General features: G+C 38.8%; 1 protein-coding gene and 2 non-coding genes across 23 annotated transcripts in view; all 3 read right to left on the reverse strand.

The window, feature by feature from the left end:
* IARS1 (isoleucyl-tRNA synthetase 1) overlaps nt 1–22,819 on the reverse strand; it is a 74,233-nt gene extending 51,414 nt beyond the window's left edge. For 19 of the 21 annotated variants that reach the window (XR_001821893.2, XM_017518998.2, XM_037735060.1 and 16 more), the window contains exons 1-12: nt 22,714–22,813; nt 17,319–17,447; nt 15,963–16,119; nt 15,637–15,756; nt 14,290–14,372; nt 13,481–13,598; nt 11,740–11,887; nt 8,872–8,959; nt 8,530–8,590; nt 4,787–4,882; nt 1,490–1,612; nt 962–1,053 (exon numbers count right to left, since the gene is read on the reverse strand). Coding sequence is in view for 20 of the 21 variants with exons in the window: in XM_017518998.2 (XP_017374487.1) it covers nt 962–1,053; nt 1,490–1,612; nt 4,787–4,882; nt 8,530–8,590; nt 8,872–8,959; nt 11,740–11,887; nt 13,481–13,598; nt 14,290–14,372; nt 15,637–15,756; nt 15,963–16,119; nt 17,319–17,437 (1,205 nt within the window). In the remaining variant the exon portion in view is untranslated. Of the gene's footprint in view, nt 1–961; nt 1,054–1,489; nt 1,613–4,786; nt 4,883–8,529; nt 8,591–8,871; nt 8,960–11,739; nt 11,888–13,480; nt 13,599–14,289; nt 14,373–15,636; nt 15,757–15,962; nt 16,120–17,318; nt 17,448–22,713 lie in introns of all 21 variants that reach the window. The other 2 variants (XM_017518985.2, XM_037735059.1) reach the window with 2 other exon arrangements.
* LOC119469578 lies at nt 17,796–17,902 on the reverse strand. Its single transcript, XR_005198411.1, has one exon. It is a non-coding gene; the product is annotated as a U6 spliceosomal RNA (small nuclear RNA).
* LOC119469580 lies at nt 21,584–21,716 on the reverse strand. Its single transcript, XR_005198413.1, has one exon. It is a non-coding gene; the product is annotated as a small nucleolar RNA SNORA84 (small nucleolar RNA).

Here is a 22,819-nt window from a genome sequence, read left to right on the forward strand (position 1 = left end):
AAAAAGCAAAGAATTAATTTTGGCCATTCACAAAACTCTCCTAGACCAGGCATTGTGGCTGGCTCATGCCTATAATCTTAGCAATTTGGGAGGCCAGGGTGAGAGGATTACTTGAGCCCAGGAGTTTGAGACCAGCCTGGACAACATGGCGAAATCCCCTTTCTAAAAGAAATGCAAAAGCTAGCCAAGTGTGATGGCACCACCTATCCCAGCTACTCCAGAAGCTGAGGTGACAGGATTGCTTAAACTGGGGAGGTGAAGGGTGCAGTAAGCCATGAATGCAGCACTTCACTCCAGCATGGGCAACAGAGTGAGACCCTGTCTCAAAATAACAACAAAAAACCCAACTCTCCTAAAAATGAAGTAAGAGGCAGCTTCCCAAACCGGCTCTAAACGATACAAATAAGATGAACACCACAAATATGGAACAGGCAAACACAGAAAGTGTAAGCACGGATTGGAAGCTCTAGCTACAACACAGTCTTTGTTTCTTCTTGTTGAGATTCACTCGGGGTGGATGGCAAAATATTACAGCAATATTAGGAAAGGTTGCTGTGCATGGTGGCTCACACCTGTAATCCCAGCACTTTGGGGGGCTGAGCTAGACAGATCACGAGGCCAGGAGATCGAGATCAGTCTGGCTAACATCGGGAAACCCCGTCTGTACTAAAAATACAAAAAATTAGCCAGGCGTGGTGGCACGTGCCTATAGTCCCAGCTACTCGGGAGGCTGAGGCAGGAGGATCACTTGAACCGCGGAGGCAGAGGTTGCAGTGAGCTGAGATTGTGCCACTGCACTCCAGCCTAGGTGATTGGGCGAGACTGTCTCAAAAAAACAATAAAAACACACACAAACACAAAGAATTAGGAAAGGTTATAGGTTTTAGATTAATCTATAACCTTTCCTAATATTTCTATAATATTCTACCAGCCACCCTAAGTGAATCTCAACACTTCTGACCTCCAGCAAAAAGGGTAGCTGTGAGTGAAGGTGCTGGCAACCAGAAGTCGGCCTTGTTCCTTCAAAGTCCTGATGATACTTTTGTCAGCATCCTGTTAAAAAAAATTAAAATTCAGCCATTAAAACATACTGTAATATTTAGGAACAATGTATTACTAGAGTCTGATATTGTTATGAATAAAAGGCACAAATATTAATTATTTTTAGTCACTAACTTCAAGTCAAGTACATTCCACAACATTTAAGGTCATAAAGTTTTCTTTCTGAAATGATTACCCCAAGGTCACAAAGTTGCTTTATGAGGCATAAACTGGAGCAGTTTTTCTGATCTCTCCCTGTGAAATTACAGCATGCTTCCTCTAAAGATATGAGACCCTCTGAACATAACTGATAACATCTTTACTGATTTTATGTGACGACAACACTAAGTAAAAACAACTTCCTAGAAGAATTACAATACAATTATAAACCATGATGGAGAGTAATCAAAAGTAACAGACACCCTTCTATGCCATATGGAATACAGACCTTCACATACTGTCCTGCAAAATGTGTCACCTCTGCTGTGAAGCAGCCTGATGCATCCACAGGACAAACGGGGAGTGAGTCTTTCCGAATAATGCTGAAGTCCATACAGACCCGATAGTCATCCTGAGAAAAGGCAAAAAGGAGAGAAGAATAAAACATTCTAAGAATGGGTGTGGGGAAGAAGCATGAGGTAACAGAGTCCCAAGATAATTGTTCTATATTATAACATATACATGTCATTAACTTTATCCTGTTACCTGAAGGTAACTCAAAACCATTAGGAGAACCAGAGCCTCACAGTTGGACAGGGATTAGATCATCCAGTCCAGTCTTCTCAAATATTATTTTCCAGACCTCTATATATACCTGAGTATTCACTAAATGAGAAGATAGATGACACATATGATTTTTTTTTTAAGTGAAAGGAAGTTAATTAAGAAAGTAAAGGAATGAAGAATGGCTACTCCATAGGCAGAGCAGCCACACATGAATGTTTTAAAACTAAATCAAATTTGGTTTATAACAGTAGCACACCCAAAAACCAAAATACACACAAGTATGAGGCATGGCCTGTTAGTATTACATGCTTGATGTACATTTGGATTTGCACCCTCTCAAGGAAGACCCCAAAGGATGGCAACACTGACCTAAAAATCCAAAGTATTTACTTTTCAAATAAGCAAACTGGGTCTCAACTGGCATAGCTTATACCATGAAGCTTCAGGAATATATTTTGAAGACTGTTAACAATAGAGCAAATGCTTAGCAAAGTGCTATGTGACACGGTATTCTGAGCACTTTACATATGCTCACTTACACCTCACAATGCTCTTAGACAAAATGGCATGAAAACAAAACAAGACACCTCCCAATGATCCTACAAAGAAGGCTTTCACCAGGTGCTCCTCTTACACAAATTAGCAATCATCTCTATTTTACAGATAGGAAAGTCAAGATACCAAGAAATAACTCAGCTATGAAGCAGCAATGCTAGGCTCCAGAGCTTCACCACTGTGCTATGATGCCTAAATATAAAATTAAAGAGACTGCCTTATGTTAGTGAAACCACACTCTGGATTGACTCCAAGACAACCTGGAAAGTGGACATGTTTCCACCTGGATCTGTGTTCACCTCTCCCTGTGCTGAGGCTGACTGGTGTGGTGTCACGTGGGTGGATAGGAAAAGCCCCTAAGTGCAGCAATTTGAACTACTGAGTGTGGAGCAAGTAACTCTATCCAGTGCATTAAGCTAAGAGCAGTTTTCCTAAATGCATCCAGAACAAGTGAAGTTCAACATGATGATGCACAAGTGCACAGACTCCGCAGAGATCAAACAATACCTTGCCTAGCAAAAGAAGGCCTCTCAGAAAATGTTTACCAAGGTGGGGCACGGTGGCTTACACCTGTAATCCCAGCACTTTGGGAGGCCAAGGTGTGCGGATCACCTGAGGTCAGGAGTTTGAGACCAGCCTGGCCAACACTGGTGAAACCCCGTCTCTTCTGAAAGTACAAAAAATTAGCCAGGTGAGGTGGTGGGTGCCTGTAACCCCAGCTACTTGGGAGGCTGGGGCTGGAGAATTGCTTGAACCCAGGAGGCAGAGGTTGCAGTGAGCCAAGATCGTACCACTGCACTCCAGCCTGGGCGACAGAGGAAGACTGTCTCAAATGAAAAAAAAAAGAAAGAAAGAAAAGAAAGAAAAGAAAGAAAGAAAGAAAGGAGAGAGAGAAAATATTTACCAATTGGTGTTAAAGGCTACAGTTTAAAGAACAAATCTTCCATAACATTAACGCGCATGGCGTTCAGAATCTTCTATAGAGTTAATGTGCATGGCACTCAGAGTGCTATGAGATATAACTCTAGAGTTAATGACAAATACCTACATTTAAAAAGAAAACCTAAACTACAATTCAAAACCAAGAAGTTACCTTTTTAATCATCTACTATCAGTGGGGTAACCATACTGGTTGGCCCTAAAATGATTATGAACAGTATGTGACTAGTTCCTAGAACTCTTAAGTAGTATTATCAAGAATACTTTCTTCCATCAAAACTGAATATGGACCAGGTATTGGGTGATTATTAAGGAATTGCTGACTTTATTGGATATAAATAACAATGGCACAGTGGCTACAGTGAAAATAAAAGTCCTTATTAGTCAGAGATGCAGCTAGAATTACTAATACATGAAAGACATGATGTTGAGGATTTGCTTCTGAATCCTCCAGCCAAAATAAAAAGCGTGATACTATACAGAGGAAGAAAACGAGAGATTACCAAAATGTTGAGAACGCAGCTGGATGATGTGACAAAAAGAATTATAATATTTTCTTCTGTGTCTGTTTCAAGATTTCCAGAATAAAACTTCAAGTGATGGTTACATTAAAAGCCCAGATTTTACCACTACAAATCAATGTAAAAAAATGTACATACATACATACATACATATATATATATATATATATATATATATAAATGCACCCCATATATCTATAATAAATAAAATAAAATCCCAGAGATTAAGCATAAAAGCAAAATGGCAAATGAAGACAGACTACTCTCACTGCCTTTTAGAACAAAGTCACATTTCCAATGCCTCTCACCAACAAAATGATCAAGCCTAGAGTAATGTGTAGGTGCTACACCATGCTACAGAGGAGGCAAAGGAAATCCAGATAGGCCAAGCAACTTAGCTTGGAACTGGCCATTAGTGGCAGCACCATGATTTAAGGTGAGAGGTGGTTTACTGCAAAGCATGTGCCTTTATGTTATTCTATTTTTATTCATACAAAAATTACATGAAAGGGAAAGTGTTTTTAGAAAAATCATTCGGGGCAAAATATAAAATTAACTGAAGAGTACAGTTTTGAGAGGAGAGGTCAAATTCCCCCTTCTGATCATGTAGCATTTAATTAAGAACACAGCAGAGGTGATGAGAATGGTGTGTATTTTGGAGGCTGAGGCACCTGCACATCTCTAGATGCCTGTCAAAACTCACAGAACTGTATAACAGAAAGAGTACTGCATGAATGAATAAATAAAGACACAGCAAGGCACTGTGGCCTTTTAGAAAGATTAAACGACTGGAAGTGGCCCTGAATTTTACACACTCTTTCCAGAAATTAGCTTAGGATGAATGAAAGCGAATTGCAGATGCAAATTTTAAAAGCCATCTTGCAGGCAGTGAGTCAGAAAAGAGGCCAACCTGGTGGCCCAACATGAGACCCATGACTCAGCATCTATGAAAAGTGGCCACCGACGTACTTTTCAAATACATTTGCCAGATTTATGCTACTCACAGCACCAAAGTAAGGAGCTTGGTGGACAACCCCTGTGCCTTCTTCTTCCTTCACATAGTTGTCAACGAGCACAGTGAAAGCGCCATTCTCTTTACACTAGAAAAAAAGGCAGCAGGCTTCAGGGATGAAACATTACTATATTACAATGTTAACTTCGTAACAGTTTTTCTTAAGAACCTGAAAACACTTTCAATATGTAAAATTATTTCCAGAAATATTAAAGAAAGAATAATTCAGGTTGGGAAGAAACATGCTAATTCAATGCATTTTTCTCATAAATAAAAAGTTACTACTTATAAATCAAATAATTATTTGGAGACTGGCAGATAAAAATTTCTAATTTCCTTGGTTACAAACTGATGTTTTTTTTTTTGTTGTTGTTGTCACACAGGCTGGATTGCAGTAGTGCAATCTCGACTGACTGCAAATTCCGCCTCCCAAGTGCAAGCAATTCTGCAGCCTCAGCCTCCTGAGTAGCTGGGATTACAGGGGCCCACCACCACGCCCAGCTAATTTTGTATTTTTAGCGGAGATGGGGTTTCACTATGTTGGCCAGGCTGGTCTTGAGCTCCTGACCTTGTGATCCACCTGCCTTGGCCTCCCAAACTGCTGGGATTACAGGTGTGAGCCAAGGTGTCCAGCCCAAACTGATGTTTTTCATCAGTTCTCCCTTCCTCCATTTTTGCTCCTAGTATGCAGTTTAGGATATTCGCTTACTGGTACATTTTCAATCACTGTATATGTTTTGCTTCTCTTTTTCCTTTCAACTCAGCTCAAGTTACTCAGTTATAAAGGCAAATCTCGAAAGGAACAGGTGGGAGCCACAAGTAGTAAGTTCTATTTACAGGTACTCCACCACCTTTTAAGACTCAGGGGAAATGTGTTCAATTTTATTTTCTTTGCAACAGCAATATCATCACGTTAATACATAAAATGCTAATAGACCTACTCTTTCTACTTTCACCTCTTTACATTTCTTTCCACAAACCACTGTTTTTTCCAAACTGGGATGTCCTTCCATTTTGCATTGGTTAAAAAGTATTTTCACATTTAACTCCTAAAATCCTGTGAAAAAGCTATTAGTATTCCCATGTCTTAAAAATATTCTGGCTGTATTTGCATTTCACAGATAAGCAAACTCAGAACAAAGATTAGTCTTTACCCAAATCACACAACAGTGATGAAACCATGACCTGAAACGAGTCTTCTGGTTGCAAATACAATGTTATTTCAACTTCAGCACAGGACTCTGTCTCTTTGAAACTTAAAACTGAACTTGGAAAATAACCATAAAATTTCATTGCTGTAACCCAAATCCCCCTGAAACATTTTAGAAGTTATGGTATGATAGGTGCTCAAATTTTGATAGTTTAAACAGAAAGAATACATGGGTCCTTAGAATTACATGTTCTATACTTAGAACCAGTATAGACTAAGTCACTGCATCTTGTCTCTCAGGGTCCACCTGGGGACTATCCAGGCCATGGCTGGGCTGCTTCCACCCAGGTCAGCAGATACCAACCACTAGGAGCAGCAGTGCTGCTCCATTGGCAATGTCTGCTGACACAGCTTCCCTTGGTATTTCAGAACAGGTATACGTCAGTGAATATCAGATGAATTCTGTCCCGGGTCAAACGACTTATAGTACTCGTCTAAAGTCACCGAAGGTCTCAGGCAGTTTAAGAAGTTTATTTAATGGCTAGGTGTTATTCAACTGGATATGTACCGAGTGCATATTCCAGACAGACCTCTGTTTAACCTAAAGTTCCTGTCTAGTCTGTCCATGTGCATTTTTTCAGAGGGTTGAGCTTTCTTTTTTTTTTTTTTTTTGAGACGGAGTTTCGCTCTTGTTACCCAGGCTGGAGTGCAATGGCGCGATCTCGGCTCACCGCAACCTCCGTCTCCTGGGTTCAGGCAATTCTCCTGCCTCAGCCTCCTGAGTAGCTGGGACTACAGGCACGCGCCACCATGCCCAGCTAATTTTTTGTAGTTTTAGTAGAGACGGGGTTTCACCATGTTGACCAGGATGGTCTCGATCTCTTGACCTCGTGATCCACCCGCCTCGGCCTCCCAAAGTGCTGGGATTACAGGCTTGAGCCACCGCGCCCGGCCAGAGGGTTGAGCTTTCTTTGGGTTCTCAATAGGATTTGTGATTCAGAAAGGTGAAGCGTCACTGATCCAGTGGAAGAGATTTTAGATAATAAAAAAATACAACATAAAACAAAGTATGTTAAGATACACGATAGGAGAATAAAGTAAAGACATTTCTCCAAGGGAGAAACCAAAGATGCATTTCAGAAAACTTTCAGATGACATGTGAGTTCAGACTTGAAGGGTGAGTTAACTCAGCATATCTACACATGAAAGAAAAAAAGATAAATACTTTTAAAATGGTAGGAAAACTTAATAAAAAAGGCAGGGAAGCAGGAAAGGAAAGAGCCAGTTTGATCGAATAAAGGATATGTCTAAAGTAGCATGGGAGGATGTGGTCAGGAAGCAGGTCTGCTGCACAGCGACTGGGGAGGGCATGTCCTGAATGCTGGGAAATAACTAATGCTTGAAGGGAGGAATGGGATGAAGAGAGAGCATATGGAAATCCACTGGGCAGCAACGTGGGAGGAAGAAGGCCAATAGGCAAGAAGAAATGTAGAAAAACAAGAAGCACAAAAGCGAGGAGGCAGGTAACAGACACACTGTGGATAGGGCCCAAGCCATGGAGGTCTCCTGAATCAACCAGACTCTCCCTACAAGGAACAGAAACAACAGAGCGTTCAGCAAATGTTTTTTTTGGGGGGATGGGATGTAAGTGATATGTCCAGTTGATTATTATTTCCACATAACCAATAAAGCCAGGCCTGCTTTTTATCTCATTTCAAAACCTTTAAATAAGGATGGAGGAAATCCTGCTTGACAACACTCTTTTGGTGAGGGAGTGTGGGCAACAAGGTTTGCAGCTGTAGCTGTGGATTCTCCATTGTGGAAAATAAAACCACATAAAACAACTTTATGACTCTGAAGAAACTAAGGTGCTAAATGTATGAGCCCTGTCATGGTACCTAGATTTAAATACCTGCTTCATTAACCTCCTTGAAATAAAATTGTGTTTACTTTTACACACGATGTTTTATTCTGATGACTATCTTAAATTAGTCAAAAAACAAACAAACAAACAAAAAACCACAAAAAACCTAAATAAATGCCCCGGATATGTAAACTACATGTAATAAAAATATACACATAAAAATCCAATCAAATGTAAAGTGATTATTCATATAATTTGAGGAAAAAAAAGTCACAGCCAGGTGCAGAGGCTCATGCTTGTAATCCGACGAGTTCAAGACCAATGTGGGTAACATAGTGAGATTCTGTCTCTACAAAAAATAAAAAACTTGGCCAGGTGTGGTGGTGGTGTATGCCAGTAGTCCCAGCTACTTGGGACAGGGGGGCATCACTTGAGCCCAAGAGGTTGAGGCTGGGGTGAGCCATGATTGTGCCACTGTACTCAAGCCTGGGGGGGCAAAGGAGATCCTGTTTCAAAAAAAAAAAAAAAAAAAAATCCTCTAAAACAAGAAAGCAACACAAATGACTTAATTTTGTTAGCACTAAAGCAGACTTTCTGGATTCAGGTACAGTCAAACGAGCAATATAACAGTAAGGTAATGTGAATTCCACTTATCACCTCATCCCAGCTATCAAATAATCAGATTGTGGAGAGTCCCCACAGTAGCAGTCCCTGAGCTTACCTTCACAAAATAGTCAAACAAGGGCCTGTACTTCTTGCCTTTAAGATAGGCACCAGGAAATCTAGAAAAGGAGAAAGGCAAACTCCCAATTAAATTAAATCAAATAGGAGGCTACAGCCCCATCAAGCCAAGCCACCACTCACCTCTGGTTTGCTGGCCCCTTAGCCATTAATGCTATAATGTGTGACTATAAAGTACTTAGTATTAGTACTCAAAACTAAATTTGAATCATGCAGCTTTTGGATAATAAAGATTTTTCCTTTTTAAAACTAAAGGCACACCCAGACACATACACCCCCACCCCCAACCCCACCCCCACAGAGCAACTATTTGAATATTTACCTTTCAAGGATCTCATAGTCACTCTCCAATTTATAGAGGGCTGACAATCTGGCTTCCATTAAAATGAGCAATTTTCCTCTGGCAACATCTATGAGAACAAGGAAAAACATGGACATGGGTGATATTCTGTATTTGGCTGATTCTAAAGACATGCATCAAGCATACTTTTCTCCCGAGGAGCCCCTGTATCATGTGTCTCTAGTGTGCCCAATACTCACAGAGAAATAATGCAAAGAACACTAAGGTATACTGCTTTCCAAACATGAAAATGACAAAAACATCAAATGCACTCAGGCAGTGGGTAGTTATTATTTATCACTCTGATATCCATTTTAATTATTCTTTATTTTCTCCTTCATAAGGTAAATATGTGAATGTTTAAAAATAACATTGACAAAGTAGCTCACAAAGTAAGTGCCATGTAATATCACCCTGTCTCAGACACTCTCATTTGGGCATTTATTGATCCAGATATTTTTCTATGTATATAACAACAAACACATATGCAAATATGTACATTCCTTTTATTTTTATTTTTAAATTAAGGTAATATTCTATCTGGTTTTACAAGTTTTCACTTAATATCCTGTCAACATTCTTCCAAATATTAGAATACAGACTTTTCTCCCTGTTTTAAAGAACTCTGTGGGACCCCATTTTATATGATTATGAGTTATTTCTAACAAGCTGACAGTCATTTAAATTCCTTTCAAATTTTCACTACTATGAACACTGGGATAATGACTGTCCTTGATGTATCTGTGAACCCTTATTGTTAGTGTTTCTAGAGGATACCTAGGGCATCCTAGAAAAGAAAAGCTAAAGCAAATGTATGAACAATTAAAACTGAAGAGAAAATCTGGGCCAATTTGAATTCCCACCCGTAAGTTATGACATTACATATCTGAAATTTACTAGAGCTTATGTCATATATTTAGTTCACTATAAGAAAAATGGGTATTTATGGGGCACTGCAAAAGCCAGGCCTCTCTGTGGCCAACAGCTCTTTCCAGTAGGTCAACTCTTGGTCCTATCTGCTCCCAGGAAAGAACAAATAAAAAACTCCCTCTGTCCCTTTTTTCTGACAATCGATCTTTTTCCATTCCTTTCTCATTATTTTTTCCTTGCCAGCACAATCTACTGTTCAATCAAGTCGACTGTTTTAATACAACTATTTAAAAGGATCATTGCAACCATTTTTTTTTTTTTTTGAGACGGAGTTTCGCTCGTTACCCAGGCTGGAGTGCAATGGCGCCATCTCAGCTCACCGCAACCTCCGCCTCCTGGGTTCAGGCAAGTCTCCTGCCTCAGCCTCCTGAGTAGCTGGGATTACAGGCACGCACCACCATGCTCAGTTAATTTTTTGTATTTTTAGTAGAGACGGGGTTTCACCATGTTGACCAGGATGGTCTCGATCTCTTGACCTCGTGATCCACCTGCCTCGGCCTCCCAAAGTGCTGGGATTACAGGCGTGAGCCATCGCGACAACTATTATTAAACAGCATTAAACACATCTACACTGTTGTGTAATCATTACTACTATCAACATCCCAAACCTTTTCATTTTCCTATACTGAAACTCTGTACCCATCAAACAACTCCCCCTTCCCTCCCAGTCTCTGTCAACCACCATTCTACTACTTTTTGCTCTCTGAATTTCACTTCTTGATACCTCATATATGAATCATGTAGTATCTGCACTTTGGCGTCTGGCTCATTTTAATTAGCATAATGTAATCCAGGTTCATCCAAGGCATAGCCTGTATCAGAATTTCCTTTCTTTTTTAGGCCGAGTAATATTCCATTGTATGTAAATACTGTATTTGGTTTATTCATTTATCCAATGATAGACACTTGGGTTCCTTCTATCTTTTGACTATTGTGAATAATGCTACATGAATATGGGTATAGACGTATCTGTTCAAAACTGCTTTCAATTCTTTGGGGAAAACACCCAGAAGTGAAATTGCTGGGCCACAGTGTAATTCTGTTCAGCTTTTTGAAGAAATGCTGCTGTTTTCCACAGCAGCTGCACCACACCTTTTTTTACTGGCAATAAGTTTTTCTTTTCTTCTCCTGTTGCCTCCACAAAACTATCCAAACCTGAAGGTATATTTGTTCACAAAGCACCAATCTTCTTTTCAAATCTCTACGGAAAGGCCCTCATTGAAACTGGTAACTTTCTATCAGAGGACATTTGAAAGGCAAAAGTTCTCAAGTTCTGGTACCAATTACTAGTAATAATGTGATACCACATAGCTGAATCTTAGATTCTTCATCTGTCATGGGGCATGGTGTGGAAAAACATATTATAACCTGGAAATTATAAGAAAACTTTATGTTCTACTTTTTATATTTCTGTACTATTTTAGATGTTGTGTTGGTTTTCAATTAGAAATGAAAACAGGCTGGGCGTGGTGGCTCACTCCTGTAATCCCAGCACTTTGGGGAGGCCAAGGCAGGCAGATCATGAGGTCAAAAGATCAAGCCCATCCTGGCCAAGAAGGTAAAACCCCATCTCTACTAAAAATACAAAAATTGGCTGGGTGTGGTGGTGGATGCCTATAGCTACTTGGGAGGCTGAGGCAGGAGAATTGCTTGAACCCGGGAAGCAGAGGTTGCAGTGAGCCAAGATTGCACCACGGCACTCTGGCCTGGCGATAGAGTGGGACTCTGTCTCAAAAAAGAAAAAGAAAAAGAAAAAGAAAAAGAAAAAGAAAAAAAGAAAAATCATTTTTCCAATTAAGTAAGATTCTTTTCAAATAATTCTATTCTTCATGCAAAAAGAAAGGTAAGCCTTCATATTTTCCAAAATATAAAATTATCATATGCATATTAATCATAAATAACCAGCATCCCCCCACTTACCTTTAATCTTCACATATTGCATTTCTGGATTAACACAGACGGCAAGATTACTAGGCAGAGTCCAGGGAGTGGTTGTCCAAGCAACTAAAGATACAGTTTCATCTTCTTCCAAAGGGAAAGTTACAAATACTGAAGGGTCTTGAACATCCTGAAATAAATTGAGGTTTTGTTTTACAAATCCACAATGACAGACACCTAAGAAAAAGAAACTGATCCTAAAGATAAATCTTCAGGATAAACTGAAGAAATCACTTGCCACAGTTATAAAAATAAAATAGCAAGAAATTCCAAGTAAAAACATTTTTAAAAACTTTAAAAAGTACATTTAAAAGCATATTTGTCACAAATTAAATATTTTAAGACACCTGGTGACTGTTTATTTTTTTTGACATGGAGTCTCCCTCTGTCACTTAGGCTAGAGTGCTGTGGTACCATCTTGGCTCACTGCAGCCTTCGCCTCCTGGGTTCAAGTGATTCTTGTGCCTCAGCCTCCCAAGTACCTGAAATTACAGGCACATGCCACCACACTTAGCTAATTTTTATATTTTTAGTAGAGATGGGGTTATTCTATGTTGGTCAGGCTGGTCTCAAACTCCTGACCTCAAGTGATCCACCTGCCACATCCTCCCATAATGCTGGGATTACAGGCATGGGCCACCATGCCTGGCCTCTGGTAACTTTTTAAAGTAATGTCTAAAGAGGAACATACAATGGGAGGTTTCAGTTTTATGATTATCTACTTTGTAAGTCCATGAAGAGGTAGGTCTAAAAGATCCTACTAAAGCAACATATACTTGAAACTGTAATAAACCCATATAAATTCAGCTCATTAAATAAAAAAACAAGATTGTCTCCAGCTCGCTGGCAATGTTTCAACACAAAAAGTGTCAAGGATTTAAAAATAAATAGCTCTAAAAAAATCAGTCCCAGACAAAAACCAACTGCAATTTAAATAAAGTGACACAAGAGCTGTTGGTCACACAAGAGAAACCTGAAATAAGGGACACTACTATTGGCCTGTACCTCCTCAAATGTGTCAGTATTATGAAGCATAAAGAGACTAAAGAGCTGTTTGAGATTAAAGGCTGGAGACATATCACTGCCAGAAGCACACAATGTAGGTCTTTTTTGTTTCTTTTCTTTCTTTCTCTCTCTTTTTTTTTTTTAACTACAAAGGACACTGCTGAGACAAGCAGAACCTGAATAAGATCTATACATGAGGTAATACAGTATCAATGTTAATTTTCTAACTCTAGTTATTTAAAACAATGTTACTGATTTTAGGAAATATGTAGTTTTCATAGGAAAAGGGCCATAATTCCTGCAAATTACTCTCAAAGGGTACTGTGCCCCACTCCTATAAAAAGAGAGAAAGATAAAGCAAATGTGGCAAAAGATTAACATTTAGGGAATCTAGTTGAAGGAGATAAAGAACTCTCTCCAGTTTTCTGTGAGTTTGAAAATATGTCAAAATTAAAATTTTTTTCTTGGTCAAAACAAGCAAAACCTATTACATTAAGATACATCATAAATCCAATGTAGAAAACAAATCCCTCATCTTAACAGAGCTTTAGTATAGTAACTGGCAATTTTTTCAGCATTCAGTAATAAGTGGTCAAAGTGACTGATGGCATGGGCACGTTCCACACCGGGTCTACTTGGGAGTACCTACTGTGATCATAACCATTCAACTTCTACCTACAAAGCTCAATGCTGAATAATGTCTCTACATTTCACGTACCTTATAATTCTGGTGTGACTCAAAGTTGGAAAGTGGAGTGTTACATGCAGTAGAGAAGGGCATGACTTTCACACCTCTATAAACAAGGCCTTTATCATAGAGTTGTTTGAAGACCCACCTGATAAGAGATGGAGTTTCACAATTATATAACCAAAATTCTATTTCTGAAAATGCAAACATTTATGCCATTTTCTGTTTAGAGTGTCTGTCTGCCAAATAAGTGAAAAAACAATGTCTTTCATTGGGAGACTAGCTGGTAAATTAGGTCAATACAGTAAGACATTAGGCAGACATTACAATGCTAATATCTACTAACATTGAATGATGTTTAAAACATAACGTTGATTAAGAAAAGCGATTGGCAGGCCGGGCGGAGTGGCTCACAGCTGTAATTCCAGCACTCCTGGAGGCCGAGGCAGGTTGCTCACCTAGATTAGGAGCTCAAGACCAGCCTGGCCAACATGGTGACACCCCATCTCTACTAAAAATACAAAAATTAGCCAGGAGCAGGGGTGTCTATGATCCTAACTATCCAGGAGACTGGGGGAGGAGATTCGCTTGAACCCAGGAGGCAGAGGTTGCAGTGTGCCGAGATCATGCCATCGGACTCCAGTCTGGGCAACAGAGCCAGACTCGGTCTCAAAAAAATAAAAGTCCTACATTCAACAACAAACCTATTCCCAAAGATTTCGGAGACATAACGATGGACTCAAAAATAAACTGATCCATGCTAGTGCACTTTTCCAATAACCAACACAACAGAATATTCATAGAATATTTATCATATTTACAATTTTAAATAAACCTACCAGACACTTTCCATGAATTCTGGATACAGAGTTTTGTAGTCATTGTCAAAGTCAATCCATCGGCCAAGTCTGGTAACTGTAGACTTTAAAATATTAATATAGAACAGTATTAGACAATATTAATTGTACATCAATGTGTATTTACTTCTACTGTCACCACATATGGAAATTTTGGGAAAACAGAATAATCAACGGTATGAGTGAATCTATATTGCAAACAACATTCTATGTAAGGTTAAGAACCAGTTTTCTTGGCACTCGTTCTACATGCATAAAATGTTATTTGTAAGTATAAATACTCATTTATACGAGGCTAACAAAACCACTTGGCAAATACCACAGGCATAATTATTGCTGGCACAAATCATTCATGGATGTTAACATTAATGAGTGAATGTATGACAAGGAAAAGAATATTTGGGGCCGGGCGTGGTGGCTCACACCTGTAATCCAAACACTTTGGAGACCAAGGCGGGCAGATCACCTGAGGTCGGGAGTTCAAGACCAGCCTGACCAACATTGTGAAACCCCATCTTAAAAAAAAAAAAAAAAGAATATTTGGAAAGAATCTCCCCATAAGATACTTATTAATTACAAAGGAAAAACTACAACTTTACAAAGCAGGCTGATAGATAGCACCTTAATCAAGTGAACAAAGTTATCACCATCAATGGACATAGCAACGATACACGCCACCTGATACTATGCACTGAGAAGGGCATAGCATCACTTCTGTGGCATTCTCACCAAAAATGTATAACCTAAATTAAATCAGGAAACCTCAGACATTGAGAGACATTCTATAAAATAGCTGCTCTGCAATCTTCAGAAATGAGAAGGCCATGAAAGACAAAGAACTGAATAAAATATCCCATACTTAAGAAGACTAAGAAATCATGACAACTAAATGCAATATGTGATTGGACCAAATAAAAATTAATGGGGCAACTGCTTTTGAAAATTCTATTAATACTACAGTTATTGAAGATGTTAGCAGTTGGGAAAGAAGGATGAAAGATATAGGGGAATTAATCTTATTTTTGCAATTGTTTAATAAGTCAAATTATTTCAAAATAAAAAGTTAAAAAAATTTTAAAAGTATTTGAGAAAAAAAGAAGAGGCCCATATCCATGTTATACTTATCAGAAATTTTCCCTATTGGTGATCAGTCAAGAAAGGTAGACCAATTAAGCACACGGAAGTCAGAAAATGTTTCGGTTTAAGCTAACAGTTTTTCTACAAAGAAAAAATTAATAAATAAAAAAAGCACAAGGGACCATAAACCATCTCAATGCCCATTTAATAACTACATTTTCTGTTCATTCTACTGACAATAACCCAACATACCTTCCACTCAGTAGAATATCTCATCACAATTGCTCGGCACTGACTGTTATATTCTGTAATCCCCATTTTGGCCACATCCTCTGGTCCTCTGATTCCCAGTGTCTTATCAATTTCATATTCCTGAAAATTTGTGATAAGATTGTTACCACCGTGCCCCATGAAACAACTGCAACTATGCAACTCTAGAAAATAAAGCAAATCGAACTACAAATATAGAAATGAAGTAGAAGGTCTACAGTCAACATTTGTATTTAACATATTATATGATGAAATCTAATGCTTATAAAAAAAATCAGAACATTATAAAGCTGGATACTCAAACATACCACAGGTAAGCCATGACAATCCCATCCAAATCTTCTGTCAACATGAAACCCACTCTGGTGAGCATATCTTGTAACTATATCTTTAATTGTCCCTGCAAGTATATGTCCATAGTGAGGCAGTCCAGTTGCAAAAGGAGGACCATCATAGAAAGTAAATCTAAGAGGTAATAAAAATATATCAAGTCACTTAAAAACAGCAAAAATTTAAAGCATTTTTCTATAGATAGCTTTTGGCATAGTGAAGTCTTTTTGGAAGGAGAAAAGCAGCAAGACCAGAAAATTGGCAAATATAATTGATTAGATATTTACTGGTGGTCCTGCCTTCAGAAAGGCTACAACTGTGGTAGAGCTGCAGAGACCTCCCTTTGATTATCCATTTTTCATTTATTAGTTCCATGATGTAAGGTAAGTTATTTATCCTGATCTTGAGTTATCTCATCAGTAAAATAGAGCAATAAACCCCTATCTCATAAAGTTTTTGACCAGAGGAGACATATAATGAAAACAGTGATTAAAGGGCTAGTCTTTTAGGTAAATGAAGACTAAAGGCAGAAGGCACTATAGTAGCCTTCTACAGGGTACTTATTCATTCAATGTATATAGCTACTACTGAATACCCACTATATAAAGGGCTGGAGGATTCTGGGAATACAAAGATGAGTAAAGAATAACTGCTTTAGGCCTTGAGTGGTGGCTCATGCCTGTAATCCCAGCACTTTGAGAGGCCCAGGCAGATGGATCACTTGAGGTCAGGAATTTGAGAGCAGCCTGGGCAACATGGTGAAATTCTGTTTCTACTAAAAATACAAAAATTAGCTGGGCATGGTGGCGGGTACCTGTAATCTCAGCTACTTGGGAGGCTGAGGCAGGAGAATCACTTGCATCCAGGAGGTGGAGGTTACAGTGAGCAGAGATCACATCACTGCACTCCAACCTGGGCAACAGAGCAAGACTCCATCTCAAAGAAAAAAAAAAAAAAAAAAAAAGAATATTTTTTTTAATGGAATTAAGTTTAAGAAATAACTATTTTTTTTTTTTTTTTTTTGAGATGGAGTCTTGCTCTGTCACCAGGCTGGAATGCAGTGGCAATCTCGGCTCACTGCAATCTCCGCCTCCGCCTCCGCCTCCCGAGGAGCTGGGACCACAGGCACGTGCCACCACGCCTGGCTAATTTTTTTGTATTTTTAGTAGAGACGGGGTTTCACCATGTTGGCCAGGATGGTCTCAATCTCTTGACCTCGTGATCCACCCGCCTCGACCTCCCAAAGTGCTGGGATTACAGGCGTGAGCCACCGTACCCGGCCCAAGAAATAACAATTCTTAAGGACTTTCCCTTTACCTAAGAAATTCACATACTTTGGTTTATGTTTCGATTGCTTTAAGCATTCCTGAAAACAATTAAATTTAGTCCAAAACTCCAAGATTTTTTCTTCTTCAGCAGGAAAATTTATGTTTTCTGGAACTTGTTGAACCATTTTGTTGCTGTAAAAGAAATCAAATTTGTTACTGTCAAAAGAGAAATCTAGGAATAACAGAGTACCATATTATTAACATGGGTGTATGTAGATGACACTAACCATACTTTAAAAAAATTATAGCTTTATTGATGTACAATTTACATACTGTAATGTACAGTGTACAATTCAGTGGCTTTTCAGTATATTTACAAGGTAGTATAATTATTACTATTATCTAATTTTTTGATGTTCATTATATTATTTACTGTAGTGAAAATGTGTCAAAAATTAATTGTTCAACAATAAGAGAACAGTTATTAAATACATGATACTTTTATATTTCAAAGAGAAGTTAACAAAATTGGAAAAATTCATCAAAAATATGGAACTCTTCACAAATATGCACGTCATCCTTGTGCAGGGGCCACGCTAATCTTCTCTGTATCATTCCAATTTTAGTATATGTGCTGCCGAAGTGAGTACTACTACTATGTAATTTCAAAATGTTTTCAACCTCCCCTCCCCACCAAAGTACCCCATAACCATTAGCAGTCACTCCCCATTCTTTCTTCTCCATAGCCAGTAGCAACAACTGATCTTCTTTCTGCTTCTATAGATTTACCCATCCTGGACATTTCATATGAAAGGAAAAATTTATATAAATCATCTATATGTGGCCTATTGCAATTGGTTCCCTTTCTCTAGCACATTTTCAAGGTTCATCCACACTGTAATATGTATTCATACTTTATTACTTTTGATAGCTGAATAGTATTCCATTTCATGAATATGCCACATTTTGTTTATCCATTTATCATTTCTTGGACACCTGTATTGTTTCTGCTTTTCGGTTATTGTGAATAATGCTGCTAGGAACATTCATGTACAAAATTTTGTGTGGATCTACGTTTCATTTCTCTTGGGTATGTAGCTAGAGGCAGAATTTCTGGGTCACATGATAATTCTATATTTGACTTTTTGAGAAAATGCCAAAATGTTTTCCAAGGTGACTGTACTATTTTACAATCCCTCAGCAGTGAATAAGGATTCTAATGTCTTTATATCCTACCTAACACATCTTATTGTCCATCTTTGGATTACAGTCATCCTAGGAGATGTTAAATAGTTATCTTGTGGTTTTGATTTGCATTTCCCTGAAGACTAATGATGCTGAGCGTCTTTCCACGTGCTTATTGGCCATTTGTGTATCCACTTTGGATAGATATTTATTTATCCTTTGCCTATTTTCTAATTAGGCTGTCTTTTTATGGTTGAGTTTTAAGGGTTATTTATACATTCTGGATACAAATCCTTTAGAAGATGTATGATTTGTAAAAAGCTTCTCTTATTCTGTGGGCTTTTTATTTTAGTGATGGTATTTTTGAAACACAAAAATTTTTAATTTTAATGATGCCCAATTTGTCTATTTTTGGTTTTGTTGCTTAAGCTTTTGGTGTCATCTAATAAACTATTACCTAAAGAAGGTTACAGACTTTTAGCTTACATTTAGACCAAGAATCATATTGAGTTATTTTTGTATACGGTGAGGGAAAGGTACTTGGTATTACTTAATATTCAGTAATGCTAGACAATATTTCCAAAAGTAAGCAAGAAAATCTTGGATATTCTATCTGATGGTACAAAAACTCTTAACAATCTGAAGAAAAAAATCTCAAAAGTAACTAAGAATTTTCTTACCTACACTCACATAACAGAAATCAGTTCTCTTGAAATAACTTCATCTTCTCTTTGATGAAAACTGGTATAACTTTAAAAATCTTAAAAAGGGCCGGGCGCGGTGGCTCAAGCCTGTAATCCCAGCACTTTGAGAGGCCGAGGCGGGTGGATCACGAGGTCAAGAGATCGAGACCATCCTGGTCAACATGGTGAAACCCCGTCTCTACTAAAAATACAAAAAATTAGCTGGGCAAATCCCAACAGTTAAGAGTTTGTGGCTGGCCGCAGTGGCTCATGTCTGTAATCCCAGCACTTTGGGAGGCTGAGGTGGGCGGATCACAAGGTCAAGAGATTGAGACCATCCTGGCCAACATGGTGAAACTCTGTCTCTACTAAAAAAAATACAAAAATTAGCTGGGCATGGTGGTGTGTGCCTATAGTCCCAGCTACTCAGGAGGCTGAGGCAGGAGAATTGCTTGAACCCAGGGGACGGAGATTGCAGTGAGCCAAGATTGCGCCACTGCACTCCAGCCTGGTGCCTGATAACGGAGCAAGACTCTGTCTCAAAAAAAAAAAAAAAAAAAAAAAAAAAAAAAAAAAAAAAAAAAAAAAAAAAAAAAAAAAAAAAAAAATCTTAAAAAGATGAGAATCTTACATTCGAATATAGATTCCAATTTTCCATTTTACCCTTTTTATTTCTTATTCATGATTTTTATGAAGGATAAGTTTAGTCTCTAGTGAGAAGGCTTAAAGTGCCTTTTAAACGTTTTGCTAATAACCTCATTCAGAGACACTTGATCAATCTGTGTTTAAGTATCTAGTGAGCTGACTTAAGCATCTAGTGAGCATCCTTGAGACCTTTCCTTCCCAAAGTCTATTTAATTTTTAATTAATAATTCTAACAAGGTGGGTGCAAGATTTCCAAGTCAACAGCAGATTAGAAGGGAATAGAATTGCTAATAAGAGAACAGAGAAGATAAAAAACCTTAAGTACTCAAGAACCACAACAGTCCAGGGTAATCAACTCTACAGGAAAAGGCACCTACTTACCTCAAACAGTTCTGAAAGCATCAAAAGCATCATAGTCTAAGCAAGTTATTGATTCAAGTTATTAAAAAAAAAAAAAAGTCTGTGACAAGTAGTATCTTTCATTTTCTTTCACCTTCATTAAATTTTCAGGTGTATGAGTGCTTCTGAGTTTAATTTAAGAAAAAACAGGGTAAGAACAGTTGGGCTGTTTGATTAACTGAAATAGCTATTTCTGATCACAGTATACCATTAAAAAGTATTAAACAGAAATTGCAAGGTTTTAGATGTTCAACTCTTACTACAACCTCTAGCCTTTCAAGGATCAAAAGAAGTGTTTGTGCAATTCCTGATTTATTTACGTACATTGGGTACATTATCAGAGGCCAACTGAAACTTATAAGATTGTTATCTGAAGACTAACAGACCTTTAGATATCAACACACTCGTTCATCACTTCTAAGACCTTTGTCACTTCTTCAAGGCTGGTCCTACAATGGCCCACATCCATGGGAGCTTTTTTTTTTTTTTTTTTTAAGACACAGTCTTGCTCTGTTGCCCAGGCTGGAGTACAGTGGTGCAATTTTGGCTCGCTGCAACCGCTGCCTCCTGGGTTCAAGCAATTTTCCTGCCTCAGCTTCCTGCCTCAGATTACAGGTGTACACCACCATGCCCAGCTAATTTTTGTATTATTTTAGTAGAGACAGGGTTTCACCATGTTGGCCAGGCTGGCCTGGAACGTCTGACCTTGTGATCTGCTTGCCTCAGCCTCCCAAAGGGCTGGGACTATGGGTGTGAGCCACCGTGCCCAGCCTATGGGAGCTTATTACAGATGGAGACTTAGCAGCCTCACCTTGCACCTAGGAGTCAGAACCTGCATTTTAACAAGATCCCTAGGGAATGAAAATTCACATCAAAGTCTGAACATCACCACTCTTGCACTGTTCTGACAATTATTCAGGAATGTCTATCTGAATTTTTGTTTTTCAGAAAATGAGATTTAAGCTTTCTGAGAAGAGGGCCATAACTTTTTTTTTTTTTCCCAGACAGTGTCTCACTCTGTCACCCAGCCAGGAGTGCAGTGATACAATCATGGCTCACAGCAGCCTTGACCTCCCTGGACTTGGGTGATCCTCCCAGCTTAGTCTCCCAAGTAGCTAAGACTTCAGGTGTGCACCACCACACTCAGTTTTTTGTGTTTGTTTGTTCGTTTTGTATTCTTTGTAGAGACAGGGTTTTGCCATGTTGCCCATGTCTTCAGTTCCTGGGCTTAAATGATCCTCTTGCCTCGGCCTCCAAATGTGCTGGGGTTACAGGCATGAGCCACTGTGCCTCGCCAGCTCATTCAGTTTTTACAGTGTTTTTTAGGGAATCTCTGCTTTCCCCCGAAAATTAAAAATCACTGCACTATTATGCCAAGCATAAAGACTCAGTATAACAGCATTAATTATTCAGGAAGAACCATGTTCCAGTGACCGGGCTATGGCGGCCGCTGAGGAGAAGCAGCCTCCATGCATAAATCACAGGATTGCTATGGCCCATCGTATCCACCGGAGAGCTGCACATACACAACAGCATCCAGCAACCACAGGGCAGGGGACAAGGTAGGTTAACCGTGCCAAGTTGTGCAGAGGGATGTCATCCCCTTTGCTTCGTTCTTATAATCCAGGCCCTTCATTCTTCCCTGTTCCACAACTCCTTCAGGCCACCTTAACCTCAACTTCCTGTTCAGCAATTTCGAGACCACCCTCCTTGACATTCACTTCAAATTATTCACATTCTCTTCATAGTATTTCCCCTCAGTATATTTTGGAAACGCACACTAAAACCATTGTTTTGTTTAAAATTTCATAATCTTTCTTTCCACAGTTGCTTCCATTTTTAACTCTACCGTATTAGAGGTTCCAATATTCTTCCCATTACCTAAGCAATGCATTTCTGAGTCACCCTGACACTACTCGGAAGACAGACATAATCATCAAGTCACATGGATTCTACCTAGAAGTCTATTTCTTTTCCATTCTCCTCTAAATCCATTTCTGTTTCCCCTTTTTATTCTCAGGTCTTCATAATTATGTCAAATGTAACCTCAAGGTGGGACCATTTCAAACCTTTCCTCAATTTAGTTATATCCTATGAACATATGCTCCACAGATATACTCACGCAAATGTACAAAATACGTATGCAGTGACATTCACCGAATAATTGTTTCTACAGGCAAGTAACTGAAAACAATTTATATATTCATGGTGACAAGTAAATTACGGTACATCAATAAAATAATCATGCAGCCGTTAAAGGCAATAAACTAAGACATATAAAAATACGTATTACCTATACATAAAGTCACAGCTGTACCAATTTATACTATGTATAATGTTTCCTATCCAAGATTTTACTCATTTCAAACACCACCTCATTAAAAAAAGGCGACCATAAACTCAATAAGGCTGGAAATTAACGAAAGGAAAGCCCTGAAGAAACGCGTTCTTTCAAAAATTAAATCGTGTGCTACTGTTTTGGGGTTGTAACGCGTGTGTGCCCCTCGCCTTTGAGGGCCGGATACTGCTGGGAAGAATAGGCGTACCCCAGGGTCCCCGCGTACCTGGATAGCCGCGCTGGCCAGCAAGTCTAGTAGCAATCCCGCGGACAAGAGAGCTGTGAGCCGGCGCGCGGAGGTGATGCAACGCGCTGAC

Source organism: Cebus imitator, unplaced genomic scaffold (assembly GCF_001604975.1).
Source record: "Cebus imitator isolate Cc_AM_T3 unplaced genomic scaffold, Cebus_imitator-1.0 Scaffold720, whole genome shotgun sequence".
Lineage (NCBI taxonomy): Eukaryota > Metazoa > Chordata > Mammalia > Primates > Cebidae > Cebus > Cebus imitator.